The sequence below is a fragment of the Hippichthys cyanospilos genome, chromosome 20 (assembly GCF_059441005.1).
Source record: "Hippichthys cyanospilos isolate Australia breed blue-spotted pipefish chromosome 20, RoL_Hcya_1.0, whole genome shotgun sequence".
Classification (NCBI taxonomy): domain Eukaryota; kingdom Metazoa; phylum Chordata; class Actinopteri; order Syngnathiformes; family Syngnathidae; genus Hippichthys; species Hippichthys cyanospilos.
In genome coordinates this window covers 14,846,318-14,872,535 of record NC_142388.1, presented here as the reverse complement: position 1 = coordinate 14,872,535, position 26,218 = coordinate 14,846,318, and the positions used below count along the sequence as shown (strand labels likewise).

Below are 26,218 nucleotides of genomic sequence, written 5' to 3'. Positions count from 1 at the left end.
GGGGAATAGTCATAAGTTATGATATGATATGATAGTTACAATTATATATTAATTTAAAATTGTTTTATGTTAAGACACGTTTGTTTTTAAGCAATTATAAAATATGGTCATTATTCTCTCATGGTCCTGCATAAATAATGCTGGATTTAAATAAAAGCAAATATTTTCTTACTTAGATAAATCTTGTGTCTGTCCAATTAAAAGGTCGTAGATAGATAGAATAGGTAGAATAGATTGTTTTTTTGGCATTAGACGTTCATGAATGAGTCGTATTTATTGTATTTTGCTACCAATTATCGAAAGCTAAAATTTGCTCTTGTCGATCATTCACACAGTGAGGTGCAAAACTAAAAAGAATATTTATTTGTAGTAGTATTAATATGAATACTGGACTCATTTTACCTCTGAAAACTGTTGGATCCCCGGGACTCACAATGCTAAAAAAACATGTCCCGACAGAAATGTTTGGAGTCCCAAATATTGCGCAGTAAAAAGGACAAATTAAGTCCAAGATTCAAACTGCATTTACAAGATGTGAGCAAAAACCAAGAACAGATATTAGCAAATGTCAAAGTATTTACTTTGACAATTGCTAATATTATACAGTATTTACAGTATATGGCTCACAACTAGATGATAGGGAAAAATGTTTTTCCTCCTGAAGTTAGACCTTTTGAGAACCACCACACTATCTAGAGCAGGAGTGTCAAACTCGTTTTAGCTTGGTGGCTGCATGAAGGAAAATCTATTCCCAAGTGGGTCAGATCAATAAAATCATGGCATAACAAAAAAAATATTGTTCATTTTTAATACTGTCCATATTAAAGCAAGTACTACATAACTATTAATAATAAAATCTTAACATTACTTTCAAACATTTAACATTTCAAGTTTTTCATTTATGAAAAAATTCAGCTCATTTTTGTACTTCGCAAAATTATTTGGTGGGACAGTTTAAACCTATTTGCGGGCCAGGACGTGGGCCGAATGTTTGACATTCAAAACTGTACATGATATATATATATATATATATATATATATATATATATATATATATATATATATATATATATATATATATATATATATATATATATATATAGTATATATATATATATATATATATATATATATATATATATATATATATATATATATATATATATCATGTACAGTTGATTCAGTTGCTTTATCTGTCAACTGAAACAAGATAAATGCTGCATTCTCAAAATTATCATCTACGCAGAGCTAACAGATCATAGGAAGCAATATGTTTCACGCAGCTACAGATGAAAAAAAAATCTAATTATAAATCTGATTAGCTATGTGTGCATTGTTTATGTGACGTTAATGCAGTAGCAATTAATTTCTATAGTAATGTGAATTCCTCCAACAGCACTTACAGCAAATGAATACGGTTGTCTTGACATTAGGAAAAAAGTTAGCAAATTTAGCATGAACTTAAAACAGACTTATAACTTTCTGATATCCATCTTGGAATTATACTTTAAGTCATCAAAGTAATAAACTTACTGACTTCTTGATTGTCATCTCCTCCTCCCCCCCCCCCCCCCCCCCACACACACACACACACACACCAAAGCTAAACCTAAATAAATTATCATACTAATTTGCTATATACGCATTTTTTAAGTCAAATGGATACAGTAGCAATGAATTACTGCAGCAGTATGCGGCATCTGCACTCTGAAGTGAATTTCAAGATTCAAGAGTTTTATTGGCATTTGTATAGTATTATTATACCTCACAATGAAAGTCTTGTTTTGTTCACCTCCAAGCAGCAGACTACATTTCATAATCAAGCAAATAAAGAAACAGCAATTAAAAAAATAGCAATAAAACAACAAACAGAAACAATGGTGCTAATAATATAGTGCAAAATATTATATAGTGTACAATATTAGTGCTAAATATTATTTATGCACGCAGTAAGAGGCAGATTAGTGTGTGAGGGATTAGGGTTGTTTTTTTTTTTTTTTTGGTGAAATTTGGTAAAGGAAGTCAGAAAATGCTTCAAAATATAGCATACGCTAGCTATCAAGTAAAGTGTGAAACAAACGGTATTGCAACAACTATTTTGAAATTACTCCCAGAAGCATGATAGATAGATATAGTTGTCGTCTACTTGATCATCATTAGGTTATGCCGTGAAGCTCATGGCGTGAGCAGCATTTATTTAACAAAGCTGTGTTCTTTTTTTTTCTCGATTAACGTTCTTTTTTCCGCAAGATCAAAACAAACAAGGCGGACAAAATGATCAAAAAATGTTCGAAAGAGGACAAGTTTTGTTGAATAAAAGAGTAGATGGATGATGATTAATTTTGATGTCAAAATATGATGCATCCAAAGGACACATGTTAATTTGAGTATGCGTCCTGCATCAAAAAATTTGCGTCTGGGATGCAGGGACGCAGGCAAAATGGAGCACTGTGTACAGTGAACGCTTGTTTATTGTTTATCGCGGTAGATACGTTTTGGAACCGGCCGCAATAGCTGAAAATCCGCCCACACTTTTCACATTCAAAAAATAAATAAAAATTGGTAATAATGTGAAAAGTCTTAATGCTAAAAATAATCCATTGATAAGCCATTGATTCACATTTTTGCAGTTCTATTTCAAAGTTCATTCTTCAGGAGATACACACAATTGCTTGACCGTTGGGAAAAAAACAGCGGATAAGATGCACTGGACTATAAGCCGCAGGGCTCAAATCATGACGAAAAAGTCGGGGCTTATAGTCCGAAAAATACGGTATAAAAATATATTTGGTTCTGATCCTTCATGTGCTGTAGTTTTATAATGAGTTTTTAGCCAACTAGAATCCAGCTAACTTGTGTCGCCAGGCTGTATGAAATCTGCGACAATTCAGCAATTCAGGGAAGCGAGTTGTTACTGCTCATAATGAAACGATCATCCGTATGGAAGCTGCTTTAGCAATCTGGATTGCCGATGGAAGAAGAAACTAGTGAAGCCCTTTCTTTTGAAGTCTCAAACAGCAGCTGTCATATTAGTAGCGGCCCTGAGGTTGAATTAAAGTCTAATCTGTACATGATCAAAGATGATTACAATGGAGAGTTAACGCTTGGAAGTACCATTTTATCATAAACGAAATCTAGGGAAGAGGCTTCCAACTGTCTGGTGAACATCGTCTTTGTTCCTCTTGTCTCTGTCTCCTGTCTATGTGTTGACAACAGTGCCGGGGTGTGCTTCATGAGGTATACGGCGCGTGCTTGTGGAGTTTTAAACTACTCCCGCCCAACAGGTACGTTCTTGTCGGTCATGAAGCGCACCCACAGCAAAAGGCAGACAAGCACACACATTATCGGGGCAGAGACAGGCAGTAAGGTGCAGACGTTCGCTAGACCGTTGGAAATGCCTTACCTATATTTATTTTATAATAAAATTGTATTTCAAGTGTAAACTCTACTCTTCGTTGTAATAATCGTTAATCATGTACAGATTGGACTTCAATTCAACGTCTGAGCCGCTGCTAATATGACCACAGCTGCGCGAGACTTCAAAGAAAAAGGGGAACAGTTTTGTTGTAAGTTCTATACACACATTAGCTATTTAACAAAGGTTTGGATATCCCATCATACGTCGAGTTTGCCTTACGACCCCAACAGCGGAACGGATTAAACTCGTAATATATACATATACCGTATTTTTCGGACTATAAGCCACGACTTTTCATAGGCAGTACCGTGCATTATCAATATAAATGATAATAAACTATAAATATGAGTTTACGTTGTCATTCATTACGTCACCGTAATGAGCCGAATGACGCACAGAGAACGTAAAATAGGAAACGGAAATGCAACACGACCCGACAAATTAAAAGCATGAATTTCAAAATAAGATTAAAAAAAGTCACGAACGCTAACGCTTGAAGAATTCTTAACATAGTTATTACTTAGTTATTTGATTTATACAGTACTGTAAATGTACTTTTTTTGCTTTTTTCAAATTTTTTTCATTTTTGCACATTTACAAATACTGAGACCGCAAACTAGGAGGGATCACTGTGTATATATATATATATATATATATATATATATATATATATATATATATATATATATATATATATATATATATATATATATATATATATATATATGTTAATATATATATGTATAATACACACTCACGCCTTTAATTTAATATTTTTTAGGCTTAATGGCCCAATGTTTCTGCAATATAAAAAAATGTGACTCATGATCTGTAAAGCAAAAGCATTTTTTAGGTGATCACTTTAATGATATGTCATGGGAAAAACAAAGTAACAGAACACATTTAGGCATTAGGAAATTGTTTTTCAGTGTTATTTTTTTTCCATCTGGCTATTGGCAAGAGTTCTGCTGAGCTCACTCGAAAACAGTAGTAAAGGACACTGTAAAGGACAGCCTTTTGTTTTTTAAGAGCAGTTCAACTGCACAAAGTAACGTAAGCATTAAAAAAATGACCCAATTATAACCTACTTGTCCTGGCACATGGTTTAATTGACCAATATTTGCCTTCAAATATATATCTCAAATCTATTAGCAAAGCAGAAAACACCCTTACTCGGTTTGTCGTACAGTGGTGATGTTAAAGACAGAACAGAAAACCTTTTCGGGTTTTGTGCTCAATAATGTGCTATTTCTGTTGGTTAGGATCAACTATCAGCAGCTGTATCTAATTATTCTGAGAATGTGGGTCTTTTGTACAGGGTTTTGGGATGACTTCTTGCAATCCTTTTTCTCTCTCAGCTAACTTCCTTCAGCAATGTCACAGCCCCCTCTCTGATGAGATGATGAGAACCCACACTCGTGGGGCCCCAACAGTCTTCCTTTTAAGTCTGCTGTTGTTTCTACTGAATCACACTGCAGCAGACTCAAGCGGAGGAATACCTTTCATGGGCGGCAACTACAATGGCCACCCAATGCTGTATTTCGATCAAACACAAGTAGAAGAGCTTCAGCTGGCAGCAGGGAGCACTCATCGAGAGATGGCCAGACGGATCCGCGAGGCTGGTGAAATCATGCTTGAGCACCCGGAAGAGTACCTGCCTCCCTGGAGCCCCATAGAGTTCAGTGCCAGATGGAATGAGGTTTATGGAAACAACCTAGGTGTGCTTTCCATGTTCTGCCTGCTGTACCCACACAGAGCTGGAGCACTGGATCTGGCCAAGGATTACATGGAGAGGATGGCAGCTCAGCCTAATTGGTACATTTTTGTCATTTTTGATCATGTTATTATCATCTGGTTACGGAGAAGCAGGCGGACAGTACCACACATCATTTGCAATCAACATAGTCTCCCCCTTGTCGTCGTTGTTTGATTATTTAACGAAATCGCGTCTAAAGAAATCCAGCACAGCGCGATTTTATTCACTTACAAGCATGTAAAGTTCCTAGGCGGCAGTAGTGTAGCCAAATTCTGTCCGATCAGAAAGAACTTCTGCCTCTGACATCACCAGTATCTGCGTCTTTGGCGGGAAAAAGAGTAGCACAATGATGCCAATCTCCGGTTTAAGATGGTTACATGTAACCACGAAACCAGAGGATTGGGCAAATAAAAAAAAGCCCGGCCACGTATAGCAAATAGGGCAAAACGGAGACATTTACTGCCAGTTTGCAAGAACCCCGGTTATGTATAGACAAGGCCTGATTTAGGGGGCATTACCACCACAAACTGGTTTTCGATCTGACACGGTTCAGGACGAATACAAAAACCAGGGTAAAACATTTGTCATCAGAAAACTAACAGTGCAATCACTGATCCATTTTCATATACAGTTGGACCCTTGTTTTTTTTGTAGTTTACAGGAGCTAAGCAGGTTTGCGTCCAGAGAAAATCTGCTTGAGGTCAATGGGCTTATTCGCAAATTATGAGTCATTTATTCATCAATATTCATTTGCGATGCATTCTCAGAGAAAAGTGTAGAAGGCGACATCCGTTATATGCATCATTTTTGAATGTGAACAATGTCCCAGGCAAGGAATTTTAACATGGTGCGATTGACTAACACCACATGGAATAGCTTTATACGTTGGTTTATGTCAGTGCTTCTCAAATAATGGAGTGGGCCCCCCTGGGGGGGCGCGAGGTGATGCCAGGGGGGGGGCGCAGATGATCCCGGGAAAAAGGCTTTGTTTTTGTCATATGGAATGTAATTGCAATAAAAATATAATTTTCATCATTTTCTTTTAGTTTCGGGCACTTTCTTTGGTGCACTTGCTTCTTTTTTTTCCGTTTTAGACTAAGCTATAACCCGTATAAACGCGATAAAAATAATTAAAAATAATTAACAGTTGTTGAAAGTTAATTTATGTTGTTTTTTTCTGTTGTTAATGATAAAAGGATACATGTGTAGGTATACTTAAACAATTTTCATCAATAATAACCTTATTTATATTCAGTGCATTGACTGGGGGAGCGGGGGGTTTTCTAGGAGGGGCCTGGCAAAATATAGTTGAGAAACACTGGTTTACGTGAAGAGACTTCATTGTGTGCCAAAAGGAAGAAGTTTGAGGATAAAGATAAGCTTTATTGTACAATAGCTTTCACTAAAATATGGTCCAACTAGTGAATCTTGGTTGCTAATTCCAATGAACATTGGATATTGCCTTTGATTTAGGCCGATAGCAGAAGATATACTTATTATTAAAAGCTGTAGAAATGGCAACTAGAGTATCTACGAATGATGGAGGTTCACTTGATATTTGGATCTTTTTAATTTTCTTTTTTGATTGGATGGTGGAGGTTTCATTTTTTTATGGGGGGGGGGGCTAGAAGTGAAGCCAGAATTGCCATCAATATTTGTAGTGAACAGTAAATGTCCACAAAAGACAGACTGACGGAGACTGAAGGCCATCTACGATAACAGACTGTAAATGAAGGACCAGCAAAAAAAATATAAAATGTCCACGTCTTGCAATCACTGGTCTGCAGTTTGAGCTAATGATCAATCTATTTCCTCTAATGAAATGTATCTTTGTGAAACACCTACAGTTGTCCCTGGTGACAATTTTAATCATAAATGACTGCAGCGTACATGCTTGGACCCAGCATAGGAAGTAACAGATTGTGAAGCACTTCAACAAAAATCAAAGTACAGCGGAACCCCATGTTACAACTTCCCTGGTTCACGACATTTTTATGTTGCGACGTGAAATACTGAGTTTTTTCATCCCCTCTTTATGACTTTTTCACGGTTATAAAATCAAAACAACTGTCATGACCCTAGGGGCTTGGCTATATTTGTGTTGTTTTGCCTCCATCTGCTGGTATTTTTAGGTAATTGCATTTATTTACTATTGCCGTCTAACTGCTTCCATGCAACGCATCAGTACAATGCTGGTCTGCTATTGGTCGGCGTCTCCTCATGGAGATGCTGGTCGGCTATTGGTCGGCCTCACATGTTTCAAAATGGCGGACAGTAAAACTTTGTTCAATTGTGAGTGGTTACAAAACCGTATTTATAGTGCATTTTACTGCTCAATTCCAAATTAAATGGGTATCCGTGGGTCCCAAGATTGCTAATGATGTTAAAGAAAGAAGTAAGAAGATGATTGATATGGAAACGATGCTGGAGATAACCCTTATTAGGGAATATGGGCAAAACAAGCGGCACTCAAAGCTAAATAAATCGTTTCTATATTTTTTATTAATGATGTTTTCTGATTGTATACATGTATATTATATAAAGGTAGCATGTACTATACTATTTTGGTACCAATTTTTAATATGTGTGTACAATTTTGATGTTTTTACCTGGGGTTCTAGCTATTTAACACAGGTTTGGATTGCCCACCATAAGCAGATTCGCCTTACGACCCCAACCGCGGAATGGATTAATGTCATTACAAGGTGGCCCACTGTAGCTGTGTTATGTTATAAGCATACTACATCTGTTAAGGATATTTTTGGTTAAATAGCCAGTGAGTTTACAACTTTTGGCTCATAAAAGTACACTGTACTGTGCAGGTGTTTGCTCAAAAGCAAATATGGCCACCAATGTAGCCTCAGTGTGCTGTCGTAAAAGTCGTTCTTTTGCAATCAACCCTATTGACACCCAATGAAATGGGTTGAAAACAATGTGTGTATACATATATATATATATATATATATATATATATATATATATATATATATATATATATATATATATATATATATATATATCAGATTCATTTGTCAGACATTTGTAAGAAACGTTACACAAAAAAGGAGACAAGGCAATCTTTCCAGCTCATGCATGAGGGGAGTGAAGAGAACTGGCCAAGGACAATTCTACTGCGCTCTGCCAGCCTCTCCGACCCCTCTCTCTTTTATTTGATACAGAGGTCCCTAACTACATGAAGGTCCCGGCCCTCAAGAGGCAAGAAAATGTCTATGGCCGGAACCTTGTGTACTTGTCCTTCTATGTGTGAGCATGTGGGTGAGAAACTAATGCATGCATGATAAAATCTTATGCGTCTGATCAAATATTATGATCGATAAGAATCACAAGAATCACAACTGGGCTACACAGGCTATTTTCCGGAGCTTTTAAACGTCAACAAACCCGCATCAGCCATTAAAACTTGTCACTATGCTGTCAACGATATGCTGTCAACTTTTAAAAATTAATCAAATTTAAAATAAATATCCATGAAATTTTGTCAAAATTAAAAACCGCAGTTTAATATAAGAAGAACATAATTTACTCTCAATTAAACGAAATATCAATCAATCAATCAAATTTTATTTGTATAGCCCTAAATCACCAAAGTCTCAAAGGGCTTCACAGATGAAAAGAGGAAAAAAGAAAGTCATACAGAGACATCTTTTCGGTGTAAGGTACACAACAGCATCCCCTGTCAAAGCTCCCAGAAGGGGAAGGAAAAACTCAAAAACCCCTATTAGGGGAAAATCAGAAACCTCCAGAAGGGACCACAGGTGGGAGGAGCCCCCTTCCAGGCCCACAGGTTGAAGTGGATGCTGCATGTACCAAATACAAATAGATACACATAAACAATATAGATTACAGAAAACATATTGTGCTATATAGTGCAATGGTGACTTGACAGCAGGCAAAGCCATTGGGCAGGAACCTTCCCACAGTCCAACCAAGTCGACTGCAGACGGTCGATCTCTTAACCCGCAATGGTCGATCAGCGCAGGGCCAGATGGGGGCGGTCAAATCAACCTTCACCATCTAGCTGCAGACAGGCCCGATTAACTATATGCTTTTATGTATAAATGTGTATTTAGTCGGGATTTACAGATTTCTACTCAGGTGGGTGCGCAAACTTCATAGTACTGGCGCACGAATGGAAAATGCCCTTGATCCCGCAGTCTTCTTTTTAGCCCGTGGGGTTGATAGCAAACCGGCATTTTGTGACCGAAGTTGTCGGGACGGAACATATGATGATGCTAAGTCAACGAGATAGGAAGGAGCTAAACAGTGTAAAATTTTACAAGTACCGTATTTTCCGGAATATAAGCCGCACCTATATATAAGCCGCAGCAGCAAAAATTGACCAAAAAAAAACATCCTTTGCCACGGATAAGCCGGATAAGCCGCACTGGACTATAAGCCGCAGGTAATAACATCAGATATTTATGCAAAAAGATGGTACATGAAAGTTTAAAAAAAAATGTATACATTATTTTTTAAATTGTCAACCTACTGCAACATTCTCTCTTTAACAGCATTCTGTCTCCCATTCTTTAATTGATCGATGAATTTAGTGAACATTGCACACAGTGCACCTTAATAATATATACAATAATAATATTATGAATACAATCGTATATACTGTATACTGTATATCAAACACAAACTTTATACAAGATCTTTATGCTGTCCTCACTCCGATGCGTCGGGTTTTTCGCCAGTTAGACGGCTGGATAACGATGTTTCAAACAAGTAGACTGTCTTTCCTTGTGCTCTGCTTTATTTGAACAATGGCCATTGACCATGACCCTCTTTAGGTCGCCGTAAAACTAGAAAAATAAAACCGCTAATCAGCTAATGATACATAGCACTTCTCGAGCTAACAAACAAGTTGCACAACGAAAAAATACTCTTATTTCCAATGTCTCTAATGATAAACAAAACAGATGAACAGTGTCATAATTTTGAAAACTTCTGTACTTACGAACAATTCTCGTCCAAGGCAAACCAAAATAAGATCAGCAATCATCGAACATTAACGTGTCGTCTTTGCGTGCTGCCACACAGAACTTATGTCTACTGAGAAAAACAATATTTTGAAGTAACCAGAAAAGGGTGCTCTAAGTCCATGTACAAATTTAGAACAACACAGATGTTACTGCACTTCTGAAGGGCAGAATAGTCTTATTCAATTTAGACATTTTTTTTTAAATATTTGTAATTATATATTTTAACACTCTTTTTGAGCACAGCCGTTGATTCACATCTTTGCAGTTATATTTCATAGTTGTTCCATAAATTGACTCCTTGAGCAGATACACACATTTGCTTGACTGGTGGGAAAAAAAAAAAAAAAAACAGCGGATAAGCCACACTGGACTATAAGCAGCAGGGCTCAAATCATGAGGAAAAAGTTGTGGCTTATAGTCCGAAAAATACGGTAATCAACAACACCTTAAAATCACAGCTCACGTGTATTGGAAGCCAATGCAGGTCAGCTAGAATCGGAGTAATATGATCGAACTTTCTCATCCTTGTCAATAGTCTCACTGCTGCATTCTGTACAGACTGCAGGCTTTTGGAAGGAGGACATGGGAAACCCAGAAAACAAAACGTTGCAATAGTCTAGGCGTGACGTAAAAAATGCATGAATTAATGTTTGAGCATCGCAAGGAGAAAGAAGAGGGCGAATTTGAGCTATATTGCAGAGGTGAAAATACGGCTTTCTTGTCATGTTATTAATATGTGTCCGAAAAGAGAGAGTTGAGTCAAATATCATGCCGAGGTTTTTTGCAAAACTACTTTGGGAAATAGTACAGTTATCCAGGTTCAATGTGGTATTTTTAATCAACTGCTGATGATGAGCAGGGCCAGTAATTAACATCTGTTTTACTAGGGTTAAGAAGCAGAAAATTGAAAGACATCATTGTTTAATCTCAGCAAGGCAGGCCTCCATTTTCCTGCACTTGCACAGATCTGTTAATTCTAAAGGCATGTACAGTTGGGTATCATCAGCATAGCAATGAAAACGAATGTTTACGTATAATATAATAAGTACAAGAGGAATCAAGTACCATATTTTCCACACTATAAGGCTCACCGGATTATAAGGTGAACCATCAATGAACGGCCGAGTTTCAAAAAAATGTCATACATAAGGCACACCGGATTATAAGGCGCACATAGAGTTGACACCATAGTACTGGCTGGGGTTGCATTATGCATCCACTAGAGAGAGTTGCGTTATGCAGCCACTAGATAGCGCTTTACTAAAGGGAATGTATTAAAAACTATGAGGAAAGTCATCAAACTTTATTCATAGAATATAAACTTTATTCATACAATGTAAGCGTTGTATGGATATTATACGAAGAAATATTTGTTATTAAAAAAAAATCAGATAAAACAGAGAATGCGTTATTGGTAATTGCTATTTAACTACTAAACAGGAGCCGCAGAGCGCAGAATAGATCCAGATCAAGCCATGCATTTGTGAACGCGGGGCCGCAATCCTTTGAAATCCTTTTGATTTTCCCGTCGGCATGCGTTATATATTTTTGACCAGTTATTTCATTATGGAACACAACGAAGTTGTGAGTAAACGAAAGTCAGGGAAATTAAAACGACAAACATGCAACGGTATGAGTTTGGAGCCAGCGCGGGTGAAGGCGTGGCGCCACTGTCTTTTTAATTTTTTTCCTCTGCATGCATGAAATATTTTCAACCCGCTATTTCTATGGAGCACAAAGAAGTTAGGAGTAAACTAAAGTCAGGGAAATTTAAATGACAAACATGCAACGGTATGAGTGAGATTCAGAGAACGCATTGCCGTAAGAGACATTATGCGTTCTTCCCTGGATGTAAGATCTGCACCAAGAAAGTGCTGATCCCGAGATACCGACACATGATTTAAGACGTTCTATAAGAATATGATGATCAATAGTGTCAAATGCGGCACTAAGGTCAAGCAATAATAATATTGATGAGATGTTGGAATCCATGGCTAAGAGAAGATCATTCGTCACTATTACAAGGGCTATCTCAGTTGAGTGGTTGGCCCTAAAACCTGACTGGAGTAGTTAAAATCTATTGTTATCTATCATAAAAATCGCTAAACTGTTGTGCTTCAACTTTCTTAAGAATTTTGGCAATAAACGGAAGATGTGACACTGGTCCATAGTTAGAGAGATTTTCAGGATCTAGGTGAGGTTTCTTAAGTACTGATTGAATGACGTCCGTCTTAAAAGCTTCAGGTACAATGCCAGAGGAGAGTGACAGATTGATAGGACCCTAAGACTTTTGAATAAGTCTTTAAGGAGTTTGCCTGGAAGCGGCTTGAGCATGCAAAACGTCGGCTTTAACCAGGTGTGTAAGACACTCCAGGGATACAAAATCTAACTGGGACAGGTTAAGGGGTAACCAGACTTTCATGAACCTGATCGTCCGAATTAGCATCAGCAATCACAACCGAGGGGGTAAGTGGCACTGCCTTTTTTATTTTGTTCCTTATTAGCTGAATCCGCTGAGTAAAGAATCGCATGAAATCGTGTGGGGAATGGAGGGAACTATGATTAATCTGCTGCTGTTGTATTAGCTGTGCTACCGTATCAAATAAATATTTTGGGTTGTTTTTATTAAGACCAATCATTTTGGAAAAGTAATTTGTTTTTGCTAACCTAAGAGCCTCTTTATATTTCAGCAAGCTATTGAGTTATTTGATTACCATTTAAGCTCAAGTTGTCTAAACAACTTAAACGTACGCGTTTCATCCATAAACCACGGAGTGTGCCGCTTCGGAAGAGTTTTAAATTTCAACGGCGCTAAAGAGTTTAGGGAATTTAAAAGAACCGTATTAAAATCGTTTGTGAGCTTATCGACTGAACCAGTGAAAGACGGAAAGGCAGCTGTTGCGAAAGGCCGTAGTTCAGAAAGTGCAGCAGTGAGTTAATATCATGGCACTTAAATCCTTGGTTGTGGTCAATAAGACCACACTGAGCAAGGACTTCAAATGTTATAAGATAATGATCAGACATAGCATTAGTATACAGCAAAATTGTGACATTTGAGGCAGTTAGGCCACGGGTTAACACTATCTCTAAGATATTACCATTCTGGTGTTTTGCTGCTTCTATTATTGGTGTGAAACCAAATGCATCGATTATTAAACACAGCACCCCGAGGCCATTCTGTTAATCACTGGGGACTTCAATCATGTGACTCTGGACAAAACATTACCTGCTTTCTTCCAGTATGTGGACTGTAACACCAGGGGAAATAGGACCATTGACCTGCTGTATGCAAACATTAAGGATGCATACAGTGCTACTCCACTGCCTGCACTGGGGAAAGCAGACCATAACCTCATTCTGCTTCAGCCCCACTACAAACCAAAAGTGAGGAGGCTACCAGCAACCACACGCTCATTCAGGAAGTGGTCTACTGAGGCAGAGCAGGCTCTGAGAGACTGCTTTGAATCTACAGACTGGGATGTACTGCAGGGGTCACATGGGGGAGACATTGAGGAGGTGGCAAACTGCACTACAGACTACATCAACTTCTGCATGGACACTGTTGTTCCTGTAAGAACTGTTCGCTGCTATGCTAACAATAAGCCCTGGATCACTAGCGACATCAAAGGCCTTCTGAACCAGAAGAAGAGGGCCTTTAAAGACGGTGATCAGCAGGAGCTAAAGCGGGTGCAGAGGGAGCTCAGAGTCCAGCTCCGGGAGGCGAAGGAGCAGTACAGGAGGAAATTGGAGCGGAAGCTGCAGAACAACAGCATAAAGGAGGTGTGGGATGGAATGAAGACTATCACCGGCTGCAGCACAAAGCGGGGTGCTGCCATGGAAGGAGATAGGGGGAGAGTCAACCAGCTGAATAACTTTTTCAACAGGTTTGACCACCCCCACTCGTTCCCACCCCGGAGTACTGCAGCTTCCCTCCTAGCTCACCCTCCCCCCCTAGACACCAGCACAGAGGAGGACATCTCCCCCCCACCCAAGATCACTGCAGCCCAGGTGTGTGGAGAGCTGAGGAGGCTGCGACCCAACAAGGCAGCAGGTCCAGATGGAGTATCCCCGCGACTGCTGAAGGCTTGTGCGTTGGAGCTGGGAGACCCTCTACAGCGCATCTTCAACCTGAGCCTGCAACGGGGGAGGGTCCCCCAGCTGTGGAAGACATCCTGCATTATCCCAGTCCCAAAGAAACCACGACCGGAGGAGCTCAACGACTTCAGGCCGGTCGCCCTGACATCACACGTGATGAAGACCATGGAGCGGTTGCTGCTACACCACCTGAGGCCACAGGTCTGCCATGCCACTGACCCCCTGCAGTTTGCCTACCAGGAGAAGGTAGGAGTGGAGGACGCTATAATCTATATGCTACACCGATCCCTCTCTCACCTGGACAGTGGCAGTGGTGCAGTGAGGATTACTTTTTTGGACTTCTCCAGCGCCTTCAACACCATACAGCCTCTGCTGCTCAGTGGTAAACTGACAGAGATGGGAGTAGGCTCACACCTTGTGGCATGGATTACGGACTACCTGACAGGCAGACCCCAGTACGTGAGACTGGGGGGCTGTACGTCCGACACTGTTGTCAGCAGCACAGGAGCGCCACAGGGGACCGTGCTGTCTCCTGTCCTGTTCACCCTGTATACGTCAGACTTCCAGTACAACTCTGAGTCCTGCCACGTGCAGAAGTTTGCAGATGACACTGCTATCGTGGGATGTATCAGGAGTGGGCAGGAGGGGGAGTACAGGAAACTAATCCAGGACTTTGTCTCATTGAGCGACGCTAACCATCTGCACCTGAACACCACCAAGACCAGGGAGATGGTGGTGGACTTCAGGAGGCCTAAACCCCATCCGGAACCAGTAACCATCAAAGGAGAATGTGTAGAGTTTGTCCAGACCTACAAATACCTGGGTGTGCAGCTGGACAATAAACTGGATTGGACTACCAACACAGAAGCTCTGTGCAGGAAAGGACAGAGCCGACTGTACTTCCTCAGAAGGCTGGCGTCCTTCAACATCTGCAAAAAGCTCCTGCAGATGTTCTACCAGACTGTTGTGGCGAGCGCCCTCCTCTACGCAGTAGTGTGCTGGGGAGGCAGCACCAAGAAGAAGGACGCCTCGCGTCTGGATAAACTGGTGAGGAAGGCGGGCTCGGTTGTGGGCACAGAGCTGGACTAACAACTGTGGCTGAGCGACGAGCGCTAAACAAGCTGCTATCAATCATGGACAATCAAACACATCCACTACACAGCATCATCCACAGACAGAGGAGCTGCTTCAGTGACAGATTGCTGTCACTGTCCTGCTCCACGGACAGGCTGAGGAGATCATTCCTCCCCCATGCCATGAGGCTCTTCAACTCCACCCGGGGCAGTAAAAGCTCACATTAAACTCTAAACCTCATACTCTGCACTGCACTATTCACTTTATACAAGCACCTTAATTATACTTGCACTAGACTCCAACGATTCACACTATTCTGTTTACACTGTTAACAAGCACCTTAAGTATACTTCTGTACTGGACTTATGTGTATCTTGTGTATTTTATTTCTCATATTTTATATCTCGACTTGAGGATACTGCTGGAAATGTGAATTTCCCTACGGGGATGAATAAAGTATCTATCTATCTATCTATCTATCTATCTATCTATCTATCTATCTATCTATCTATCTATCTATCTATCTATCTATCTATCTATCTATCTATCTATCTATCTATCTATCTATCTATCTATCTATCTATCTATCTATCTATCTATCTATCTATCTATCTATCTATCTATCTATCTATCTATCTATCTATCTATCTATCTATCTATCTATCTATCTATCTATCTATCTATCTATCTATCTATCTATCTATCTATCTATCTATCTATCTATCTATCTATCTATCTATCTATCTATCTATCTATCTATCTATCTATCTATCTATCTATCTATCTATCTATCTATCTATCTATCTATCTATCTATCTATCTATCTATCTATCTATCTATCTATCTATCTATCTATCTATCTATCTATCTATCTATCTATCTATCTATCTATCTATCTATCTATCTATCTATCTATCTATCTATCTATCTATCTATCTATCTATCTATCTATCTATCTATCTATCTATCTATCTATCTATCTATCTATCTATCTATCTATCTATCTATCTATCTATCTATCTATCTATCTATCTATCTATCTATCTATCTATCTATCTATCTATCTATCTATCTATCTATCTATCTATCTATCTATCTATCTATCTATCTATCGCTTGAAATGCTACAGTAAGTGGCTCCAGTGGGGAGTTGAATGAATATTGAAGTCACCCATAATTAATATATTATCTGCATGAGTTATTAAATCAGCCATAAATTCAGGGAATTCATCTAATAATCCAGAGTATGGACCGGGAGGACAGTAAATAACTACCACAGAATGGTGGTGAGGAGCTCGATCGTATAACGAGAGCCTCAAATGTCGTGAAGGCGTGATTAGTGCTCGTGCTAAGTTTAAGATCAGATTCTGAATTTAGGGCGACACCTCCCCCTTTTTAACAAGGACGGGCAACATGTGAGTCCACAAAGTTTGGGGGTGAGGCCTCATATAATTGCATTTGGTTTTAACCAGGTTTTGCATAGACCAGGCACTTTAAGATTGTGATCTGTAATAAGATCATTTATAAGAAGGGCTTTTGAGGGGAGTGACCTAATATTTATGAAGCCGAATTTAAACTGGGAAATTTTTCTTGAACTATTCTGAGTCTTCATGTTGGTAATACTAATGCTAACAAGATTTTGATGGCTGGGGCTTGGTTTGTATTTTGAGTAATTGAGAAAACCTCATCGCAATGTTAGTAATGTAGGAATTTGATTGCTGACGGCTTCAGCGCACGTATTATTATTTATAATCGCCTAGGTACTATGTCACTAATCCGGCATGTTAAGGAGGCACGGCTACTTTCCTTAATCAACACCACCTCAGCAGAAATCTTATCACTAGGGCATTCAGCATTAGGTATTGAAACAATGTGTGGATTGCAGTGACCTAGACTAAGTATGCTATGTGTGTTGTAGCAGTCCAGCCTAGTGCACGTTAATTCTAGCTTTAAGGACTCCACACCCGTTCTAACAGGCTCGCTACTCGCCTGCGACCCGACATGCTCTAATGTGAGAAGTCATGGAAGGCTCAAACAGTAATCTATGTTTCTAGAAAGAGTGATGGGGCCTTCCCAGTTAGGGTGAAGGCCATCCATCTTTAGCAAGTCGGGCTGGCCCAAGAAAGAGGGCCAATTATCTACAAACTGGAAACCCTGCTCTCTACAGAAACTAGCCATGCACTGGTTCAGCGAGAATAATCTGCCAAACCTCTCATCATTGCCTCTCGCAGGCAGAGGGCCATAGACAATAACTCAATGCCGACTCATCTTTCTAGCGAGATTACAAGTCCTAGCTATGTTCTTCTTTGTAATCTCAGAGTGCCTCATTCTAGTATTGTTGGAGCCGACATGTATCACTTTGTCTGAGTAACTAGTGTTGTTTGCACTAAGCTGGTGTCTAGGCCTCTTGCATGTCAGCTCCCTAAGATTAGCTTCAGTGTCGGGTGCTCTGCCCCCAGGAATACACATTACGGTGGCTGGCATTTTAAGCTTAATGTTCCAGGTGATGGAGTCACCCATAACATTAAAAACAACACAAACATATTAAAAGTGAATGAATATTCACCAAAAAAACAAACAATCGATCAGTCTTTTCAATATCTCCCATTTTTTCTTGACCTCTTCATGCTCAAGCATTCTCTTTGCACTGAGTTGTACAGTGTATCCACCCAAAAGTAAAAGTTTTTAAAAGCAATCCTAGCATGTGTGTCCAGCTGTGCTTTCGTGTCTCATTGCTGCTTTGGTTAAAAAATTGAAGTTTGCAAATATAGTGTAGCTCCAAACACCAAATCGATCCTTTGCAAACAAAAGGCATTCCCAGCAGATTTTGCCAAATCAGAACAGGTTAGCTAATAGCTATGCGACCCCTCTAAATCAATCAGGCAAAGCCAACACCGCGTAGCTTGCTTGTTGAGCATTGCACCCCCTTCCTACCGTGAGCATCCACTCACGTCACATTCAATGTGAAGCCTCTAGATGGCGATCTTATGACTCTGTTGGCTATTATAGCTGTCTATTAAATTATATGTGCCGTTCACATCTCCATCTGTGCTTGCGCAAAAGCCCGCAACTGTTGACGCGAATGCCCTTGCGCCTCAGGGAGCAAGCAGATTACATACAGACTGCAAGTTAGCTGAATTCTAATCGGCTAAAAACTCCAACTTAAAACTACAACACTAGAAGGAGCATAGCCAAATGGATATAATATGACACGAAAAGAACAGAATATGGAGAATAATTTTATAAATTAAAAAAAATATATATAATACAGTGGGCCCCCGTGTTACGAACTTAATCCGTTCAGCGGCTAGGCTTGTAACTCGAATTGCTCGTATGACGGGCAATCCAAACCTATGTTAATTACTGAATGCGTGCAACGCGTGCAAAAACCTTAGGTAAAAACATCACGACTTTATACACACATTAAAAATTAGTAACATAATCTACTGTACAGTTAAATTTAAGAACATAAATATACAAAGGAAAAATGACATTTACCTTTGGGGCGACGTGCCTTGAGCTGGTGGTGGGTGGAGGCGGAGGTGAGCAGTGACGAAGCCGCAGAATTTATTTTATTTTTTTCTTAAACGAGAACTTTGCTTAAACGAGAACATATCACCGGCGATTTCCTTCTCTTTAATCCATAATAGAATAGTCGACCGAGGTCCGTCCCCTGACAAGGAAAGTCTTGCCCTTAGAAGACTTGCTTGCTATCATAGCTTCCTTGTTATTGAGAATTGTACATATTGCCGAGCGGTTACGGCCATACTCACTAGCAAGGTTAACTATGCGTGCGCCTCCTTTGTATCTTTTTACTATCTCCTGCTTTGTTTCTATTGTCATCATCCTATTACTTCTTCCTTTACCGCCACTTGCAATTTTAGAAGCCATGTCTAACAGATAAAGTTTGCAAAGTCTTCACAACACACCAACCAGCTGTGCCATCAAGCTAGATTAAGGTCCGGCCAGTAGCTTATCGGCATTTCTGTGATTGACGCGAAGCCGGCTATTAGCATATCTGCATCTCCGTGACTGAGACCGTGACTGTGACATTATAAGACCAATAGCATATCGGCGTTTCCGTGACATGCGAGGAAAGTTATTTTCGTTGATGCAGCAAAGCAAAAAAAATAGTGCGGACACACTGACCGGCATGTTGGATTGTTCGTAAGACGAGAGGTTTGTGTTTAAGAGGGTGACAAAAATTAGCCGTGGTCCACGTCGTAAGATGAAAAATACGTAAAACAGGGAGTTCGTAAACCGGGGGCCCACTGTATATATATTTAGTAAAAATTAATTTGAAATGAAATACATTTTAGTTATTATAATTATTATAGTTTATTATGATAATGATGTCAGTTGATATATATATATATATATATATATATATAAATATATATATATATATATATATATATATATATATATATATATATATATATATATATATATATATATATATATATATATATATATACATATGTATGTATGTGTGCGTGAGTGTGAGTGTGTGGGTGTGGGTGTGTGTGTGTGTGTTCCTAATTACTTGTAACAAAGCTGCTGGTCCTATTCAGAAATGAGTGTTGCGAAAATTACACAATCAAGCCTATCTGCATCCTTGCAATTATATTCGAATTTACTAATCATAAATTTAAAAAAATATATGGTTGATTTTATTTTTATACCTGTAAATTTTGGTTGAAATCAATGGACTCAGCCATTAATATCTAGACACATGTTTATTCTCTCTCAAATGGGGGAGGTTCATTTCCCAACTAAAACTGCAACACACTGAAATTTGAGATTAGCAAGATCCTTATTTCACAGAGAGCATCCGGTGTGAAAACTGTGTAAAAGAATCATCAGTAATGTGCTGTTGTGCCCCCTGTTTGAAGGAGCTGGAAGTCACCACTACTACTTAATAAACTTGACACCTAGGTGTGCTAAAAAAAATAAAAAACTCTTTTTTTGTCCTGCAGGTTGGTGAAAGATGCCCCTTGGGATGAAGTTCCCGTGGCACATTCTTTGGTTGGGTTTGCTACAGCCTATGACTTCTTGTTTGAATATCTGAACAAGGACCAACAGGAACGATTTCTTCAGGTGATCGGCAAGATATCACATCTTATGTATGAGAAATCCTATAGCCGTGGCTGGGGATTTCAATACCTACACAACCATCAGCCAACTAATTGTGTAGCTTTGCTCACAGGAAGCCTGGTTTATATGACTCAAGGTCAGTATAAATGTTCATATCTCTTTTCATTCTACAGGATTGTGAAATATGACTTAATCATCAAATCCACTAATTTTTATCAATCTCTGAGGGTGTTTTTTTTTGCCACTGGCTGTGGCCTTAAATTGACATCACAGTTACTCAGGTAATGACTGTAAGATTTTCTTTGAACGGGGAAACTTGTTTCTCCACTGTACACAGCACAATAAACACTTTGACTGTAGTGCATTAAACTACTACTGCAATACTTTTATATCACTCTCACCAGCATAATTGGAAATATGGATTTGCCATTCTAAATGAAGTTCATTGTGCTCATTACACATCCAGTGGAAGGTTGTCTTAAGCCTAAAAACAGTACAAATCATTTGATCTGTATTGTATTGTATTGTAAACCTTTGTAGACATGATAAGATACAGACTCTTTTTTGTATTTTAATCCATTTAGTACTTAGCTTCACAGCATAGTGATGCAATGTTTATGCTTTAGGCAAAAACAGTACATTCCACAATTTCAATGTTAATATTCAAAATTAAGTTCAATTGGCAAGGGTAGGAACATAAGTTTCAAAAGTAGATTTTTTCGGTGTAGCGAACGTTAGCAGCTAGCTTTTATCATCATTATTGTTAAAAGTACTGTTTAATATGAGTATTTGCTATAGTAGATACTTACAACAGCAAGTAAACATTTTGCCCCGGACTGTTCTCCTCCGATTTTGTGGTGCGACTTTTGTGGGGGAGAAAATATACCACTTTCAGGCTAAAAATGCATTGTAATGCATTTAATTAGTCTCATTTGTAACAGTTGAAATATGCTGCGACATGATGCTGGAAAGAACTTCAAAATAAAAGCATCCTTAGGCAAGCGTGTCCTCATAATATTTGGTAATCTAAGGTTTATTTTGAAGTTTAGAATCTCACCACATTTCCGGAGTGTTTTACTTTCATACCGAAAATTTCACACCGAAAGTTTTCTCATTTCAAATTTGTCTTTGTCTCTATTACTTTGGGAATAGATTGGAATGGATAGTTTAGCAATAGATAATAAATGTGTAATACATTTCACGTCCATATCTTCTCTAACATGCTATTTTTCTAATTCATGGATTCACGTTTACTGCTGAAACTCTAATGCGGGTTAAATAAAGGTTCTCATATGATAAATCATTGGGCTCAGATAATGGATGGTTGTATCATATTATTGTAATAAAACTTTAATCTCATAGTCCATCCTCTTTCAACTGTTGTATGTGGTGACATCTTAATTCAATAGTGCTTAGCATTGCGGTGACGTAGCAATTGGGTATCATAGGTAAAACAATAATAAATAATTACTTGTTTCCATATTTGTGATTAAATATCCAGTCGGTTCATAACTTTTGGCTTGTAAAAGTACACTTTCCTGCCAGTACCACTCAGTTTTTTTGTCCGAAAGCATGCACATTGAGCTGTTCTAAAACTAGCTCATTTATTCAATTGAGATCAAACCTATTGTCTGCTCAAATGTTCTGAATACTGTCTGTCAAAATATGCTCGTCAGTGATTTTCGTAATTAAATATCTTTGTGCAGCCCTTTTATAGACTTGAAATGTACACAACATGTGTGCACCTGTTCTTGACTATCTGCTAACCAGAATTTGTTAAACAAAAACTCTTTTTATTTATTTTTTTTATTAGTTTGGAGTCCCAAGCACTTTAAATACAATGTGTAATTGAGTATGTAAGACAGTGGGCCCCCGTGTTACGACCTTAATCCATTCAGCGGCTAGGCTCATAACTCGAATTCGTCGTATGACAGGCAATCCAAACCTATGTTAATTAGTGAATGCGTGCAACGCGTGCAAAAACCTTACGTAAAAACATCACGACTTTATACACATATTAAAAATTAGTAACATAATCTACTGTACAGTTAAATTAAATAACATAAATATACAAAGGAAAAATGACATTTACCTTTGGGGCGACGTGACTTGAGCTGGTGGTGGGTGGAGGCGGAGGGGAGCAGAGATGAACCAACAGAATTTTTTTTTTCTTTCTTAAACGAGAACTTTTTTTAAACAATGAATTTTTTGTTTAAATGAGAACTTTTTTAAACGGGAACTTATTTTCAAACGAGAACTTTTTTTAAATAAGAACATATAACCGGCGATTTCCTTCTCTTTAATCCATAATAGTAGAAGCCTCTCCATTTTGTTGTTGACCGAGGTCCGTCCCCTGGCAAGGAAAGTCATGCCCTTAGAACACTTGCTTGCTTTAATGCAGTGTTTTTTTAACCTGGGTTCGGTGAGTCGGTCTCAGGGGTTTGGTGGAGCCTCCGCCGCAGAGGTCCACCCCTCAGTCTAGTCTGCAGTTAGTGGACACAGTCATTGAAAGCGTCCTGCTCTGAGATTTCCTACCTGTCCGCTTTGAGGTCGCTGGTTTATGCAGCAGAGTGAGACCTCCCTATCAGACCACTTAGAGAGGACTGTATATGTGTCTGAGTGAGACTCCCTACCGGTCGGCTTTGAGAGCGCTGGATAAGCAAAAGAGTGAGACCTCCTTCTCAGTCGGGACCACACACCGGAATTAGCCCGTTATCTCCCGAGCGCCGATCCAGGCAAATAAGCTCCTGCAGCCGGCGATCTAAAGGTTCGATCGCCGTACGGACTCACTCAAATCATATTTTATTTTTTACTAAAGAAGGGTTCAGTCAATGAGCATATGAAACTGTGGGATTCGGTGCATCCAACAAGATTAAGAACCACTGCTTTAATGGCTTCCTTGTTCTTGAAAATTCTACCGATTGTCGAGCTGTTACAGCCATACTCAGTAGCAAGGTTAACTATGCATGCGCGTCCGTCGTATTTTTTATTATCTCCTGCTTCGTTTCTATTGTCATCATTCTCTTACTTCTTCCTTTACCGCCACTTGCAATTTTAGAAGCCATGTCTAACAGATAAAAGTTTGCAAAGTCTTCATAAAACACGGACCAGCTCGTGCCATCAAGCAAGGTGAGGGAGTTCGGCCAATAGCATGTCGGCATTTCTGTGATTGACGTGACGCCGGCCAATAGCATATCGGCATCTTCGTGACTGCCTTAATTGACCAATAGCATATCGGCATTCCAGTGACATCTGAGAAAAGTTGTTTTTGTTTATGCAGCAAAGCAAAAAAAAATAGTGTGGACACACCGGCATGTTGGATGGTTCGTAAGACGAAAGGTTTTTGCATAAGAGGGGGACAAAAAAACGCCGCGGTCCACGTCGTAAGATGAAAAATACGTAAGACAGGGGGTTCGTAAACCGGGGGCCCACTGTAAAGCTCTCCATTGCATTTCTCTCGAGACCTGGACAGTAAATATGCTACACACCCCTTTTTTAGTGCTTTAATTCAAATGAACAAACAGGATGTTATTCTGCATTTAACATACTGTGGTTATTGCAACTTGTTTTCAAGGTTATCTACAGGAAGCCTACCTGTGGACAAAACAGGTCCTGTCCATTATGGAGAAGTCAATGGTTCTTCTTCAGGATGTCACAGACGGATCCCTGTATGAGGGCGTGGCTTATGGGACCTATACAACACGCTCTCTATTCCAGTACATGTTTCTGGTGCAGCGCCACTTTTCCATTAGCCATTTCGACAACCCCTGGCTCCTAAAACACTTCAATTTCCTATACAGGACTATCCTTCCTGGTAATTTTCAAATCATAATACCCATTTTCTTGCCTATTTTGAAACTGTGTTCTTGTATGGTGCACTTCACCTTAGGTGCTGTCAGCTAAAACCATTTTATGTTTGGCATGAAAAATTTATATTGGCCACAAAATTAATGTCAACTTTCATTTATATTTCCAACAAGGGCTACCAAGATCAGTCAACTAGTCATGACTACATCAACAATAATAATAGTTCATTTAGGAGTGGAGTCATTATTTTAGGAGTGGAGTAATTTGTTCTTCTCTTGAAAGTGATAAGCAGCTCTAGAAAATGGATGGATGGATGGATTATTTCAATCTCCACCTGTCTAGCAAGAAGATTTATATAAACGATATGCCCGGACAACGAATTAAAGTGAAGCCTCTTATATCATAAAAATACACTTGAAAGTTCAATTTATTACAAAAGAAATCTAGGTAAAAGTCAGATTTCCAAAGCTGTGCATTTCTCCGTTGCTCTCTATCTAGGCACACAGACCGGGTGTGTGCGTTTGCTCTCGACACGCCTACGAGTCACATGATTGGCTCCCAGAGACCAAGCTGTCAATCAATGTACTTACTAGCACGTTTGCAACCTGTGTGCTGAGCTGAGCGCACTCAAGGAGGAGCAAAGGAGAGACGAAAGCAAGCTTTTGGATCCTCTTGCCTTTTGTAATGAATTGAGAAGTGAAAAACCAATACAGTACAGCTTCAATATTTTATTTCGAGACAACAATAAAGCCCCTGAGCCAATCAGGATTCAGAGCACAATGCGCTGTAAAAATTATCCTGTCACGGGGGACCCTGAGCCCGAACAGGATGCGACCGACAACCGAGGGGTTGGGTTGAAAGAGTTTATTACAACAGAAAGCGGACATCTGGCGTGGAAAATAAGGTTGTCCAAAAAGGGAACGGGAAAGTACAAACTAAAGTCACAAAGTACGAAATAAGGGAGAGACGAGAACGTCTAGGAGGAATCAGTCCAACTGAGGAGTAAGGCAACGAGGGGGCGGAGGCTACAGGAGAACGACTAGGAACAAAGTAACAACAGAAAACATTAAGCGAGCAAAAATACAACTAGAGAAAAGTACCAATCAAAAGATCACGAGCGAGAGGGACGCGAGGCATGAGAGTTCACTGGGCGCAGGGAGTATGGCGAAGCAATAACCCAGCGTCGCTCTCCTGTAGCGAGAGCTACAAAAGAAAAGAAAAAGACCCTGATGGGTAGTGGGGAACAGGTGCGCAAGTCTGGTGACCCCGACCCCTCGTGGCACAATTGAACACTGCCTAGGCATAGAGCAAACACACACACATGACATATCCACACTGTAAAAAAAACGTGAAGCAGCGAACCCGTGAAAGATGAACCACGATACAGTAATCCCTTGTTTATTGCTGGGGTTACGTTCCAATAATAACACGCACAAAGTGAAACCCGTGAAGTAGCCAGCTTTATTTTTTTTTTATTATTTTACAATCCAATACTTAACTATAGAATAAAACCAAAAATCAAAACCTGTTTTAAAGCCTCAAATTTGTTTAAAACAATAATTTTAATATAGTAACACAAAATTGGAAACATTGTCACTCACATATTTCACAGTCCCAGCTATGCCTCTTCATCCTGAACCCGCACATTGTTATGAGTTATGGTTAAGCTCTTTCTTTTTCTGAGCAAGAAGATTTTTATAAATGGATATGCCCGGTCATCAAATTAAAGTGAAGCCTCTTATGTCATAACAATACACTTGAAATTTCAATTCATCATAAAACAAATAAAAGTCAGATTTCCAAAGCTGCACATTTCTCCGTTGCTGTCTGTGTGTCTCGTGTGTGCGTTTGCTCTCGGCAAGCCTACGAGTCACGTGATCGGCTCCCAGAGACCAAGCTGTCAATCAATGTGCTTACTAGCACGTTCGCACACAGCAGTTAAAGGAGAGACACAGGAGAGACGAAA

At 39.3% G+C, this 26,218-nt stretch overlaps 1 protein-coding gene across 2 annotated transcripts in view; it reads left to right on the top strand.

Moving 5' to 3' along the window:
- dse (dermatan sulfate epimerase) overlaps positions 1-26,218 on the top strand; it is a 38,655-nt gene that overhangs the window by 622 nt on the left and 11,815 nt on the right. The window contains exons 2-4 of one of the 2 annotated variants that reach the window (XM_088402802.1): positions 4,777-5,233; positions 20,328-20,581; positions 24,020-24,259. In XM_088402802.1, the coding sequence (XP_088258928.1) occupies positions 4,818-5,233; positions 20,328-20,581; positions 24,020-24,259 (910 nt within the window). In that variant the 5' untranslated portion in view covers positions 4,777-4,817. The remainder of the gene's footprint in view (positions 1-4,776; positions 5,234-20,327; positions 20,582-24,019; positions 24,260-26,218) is intronic. The other variant, XM_088402803.1, reaches the window with a different exon arrangement.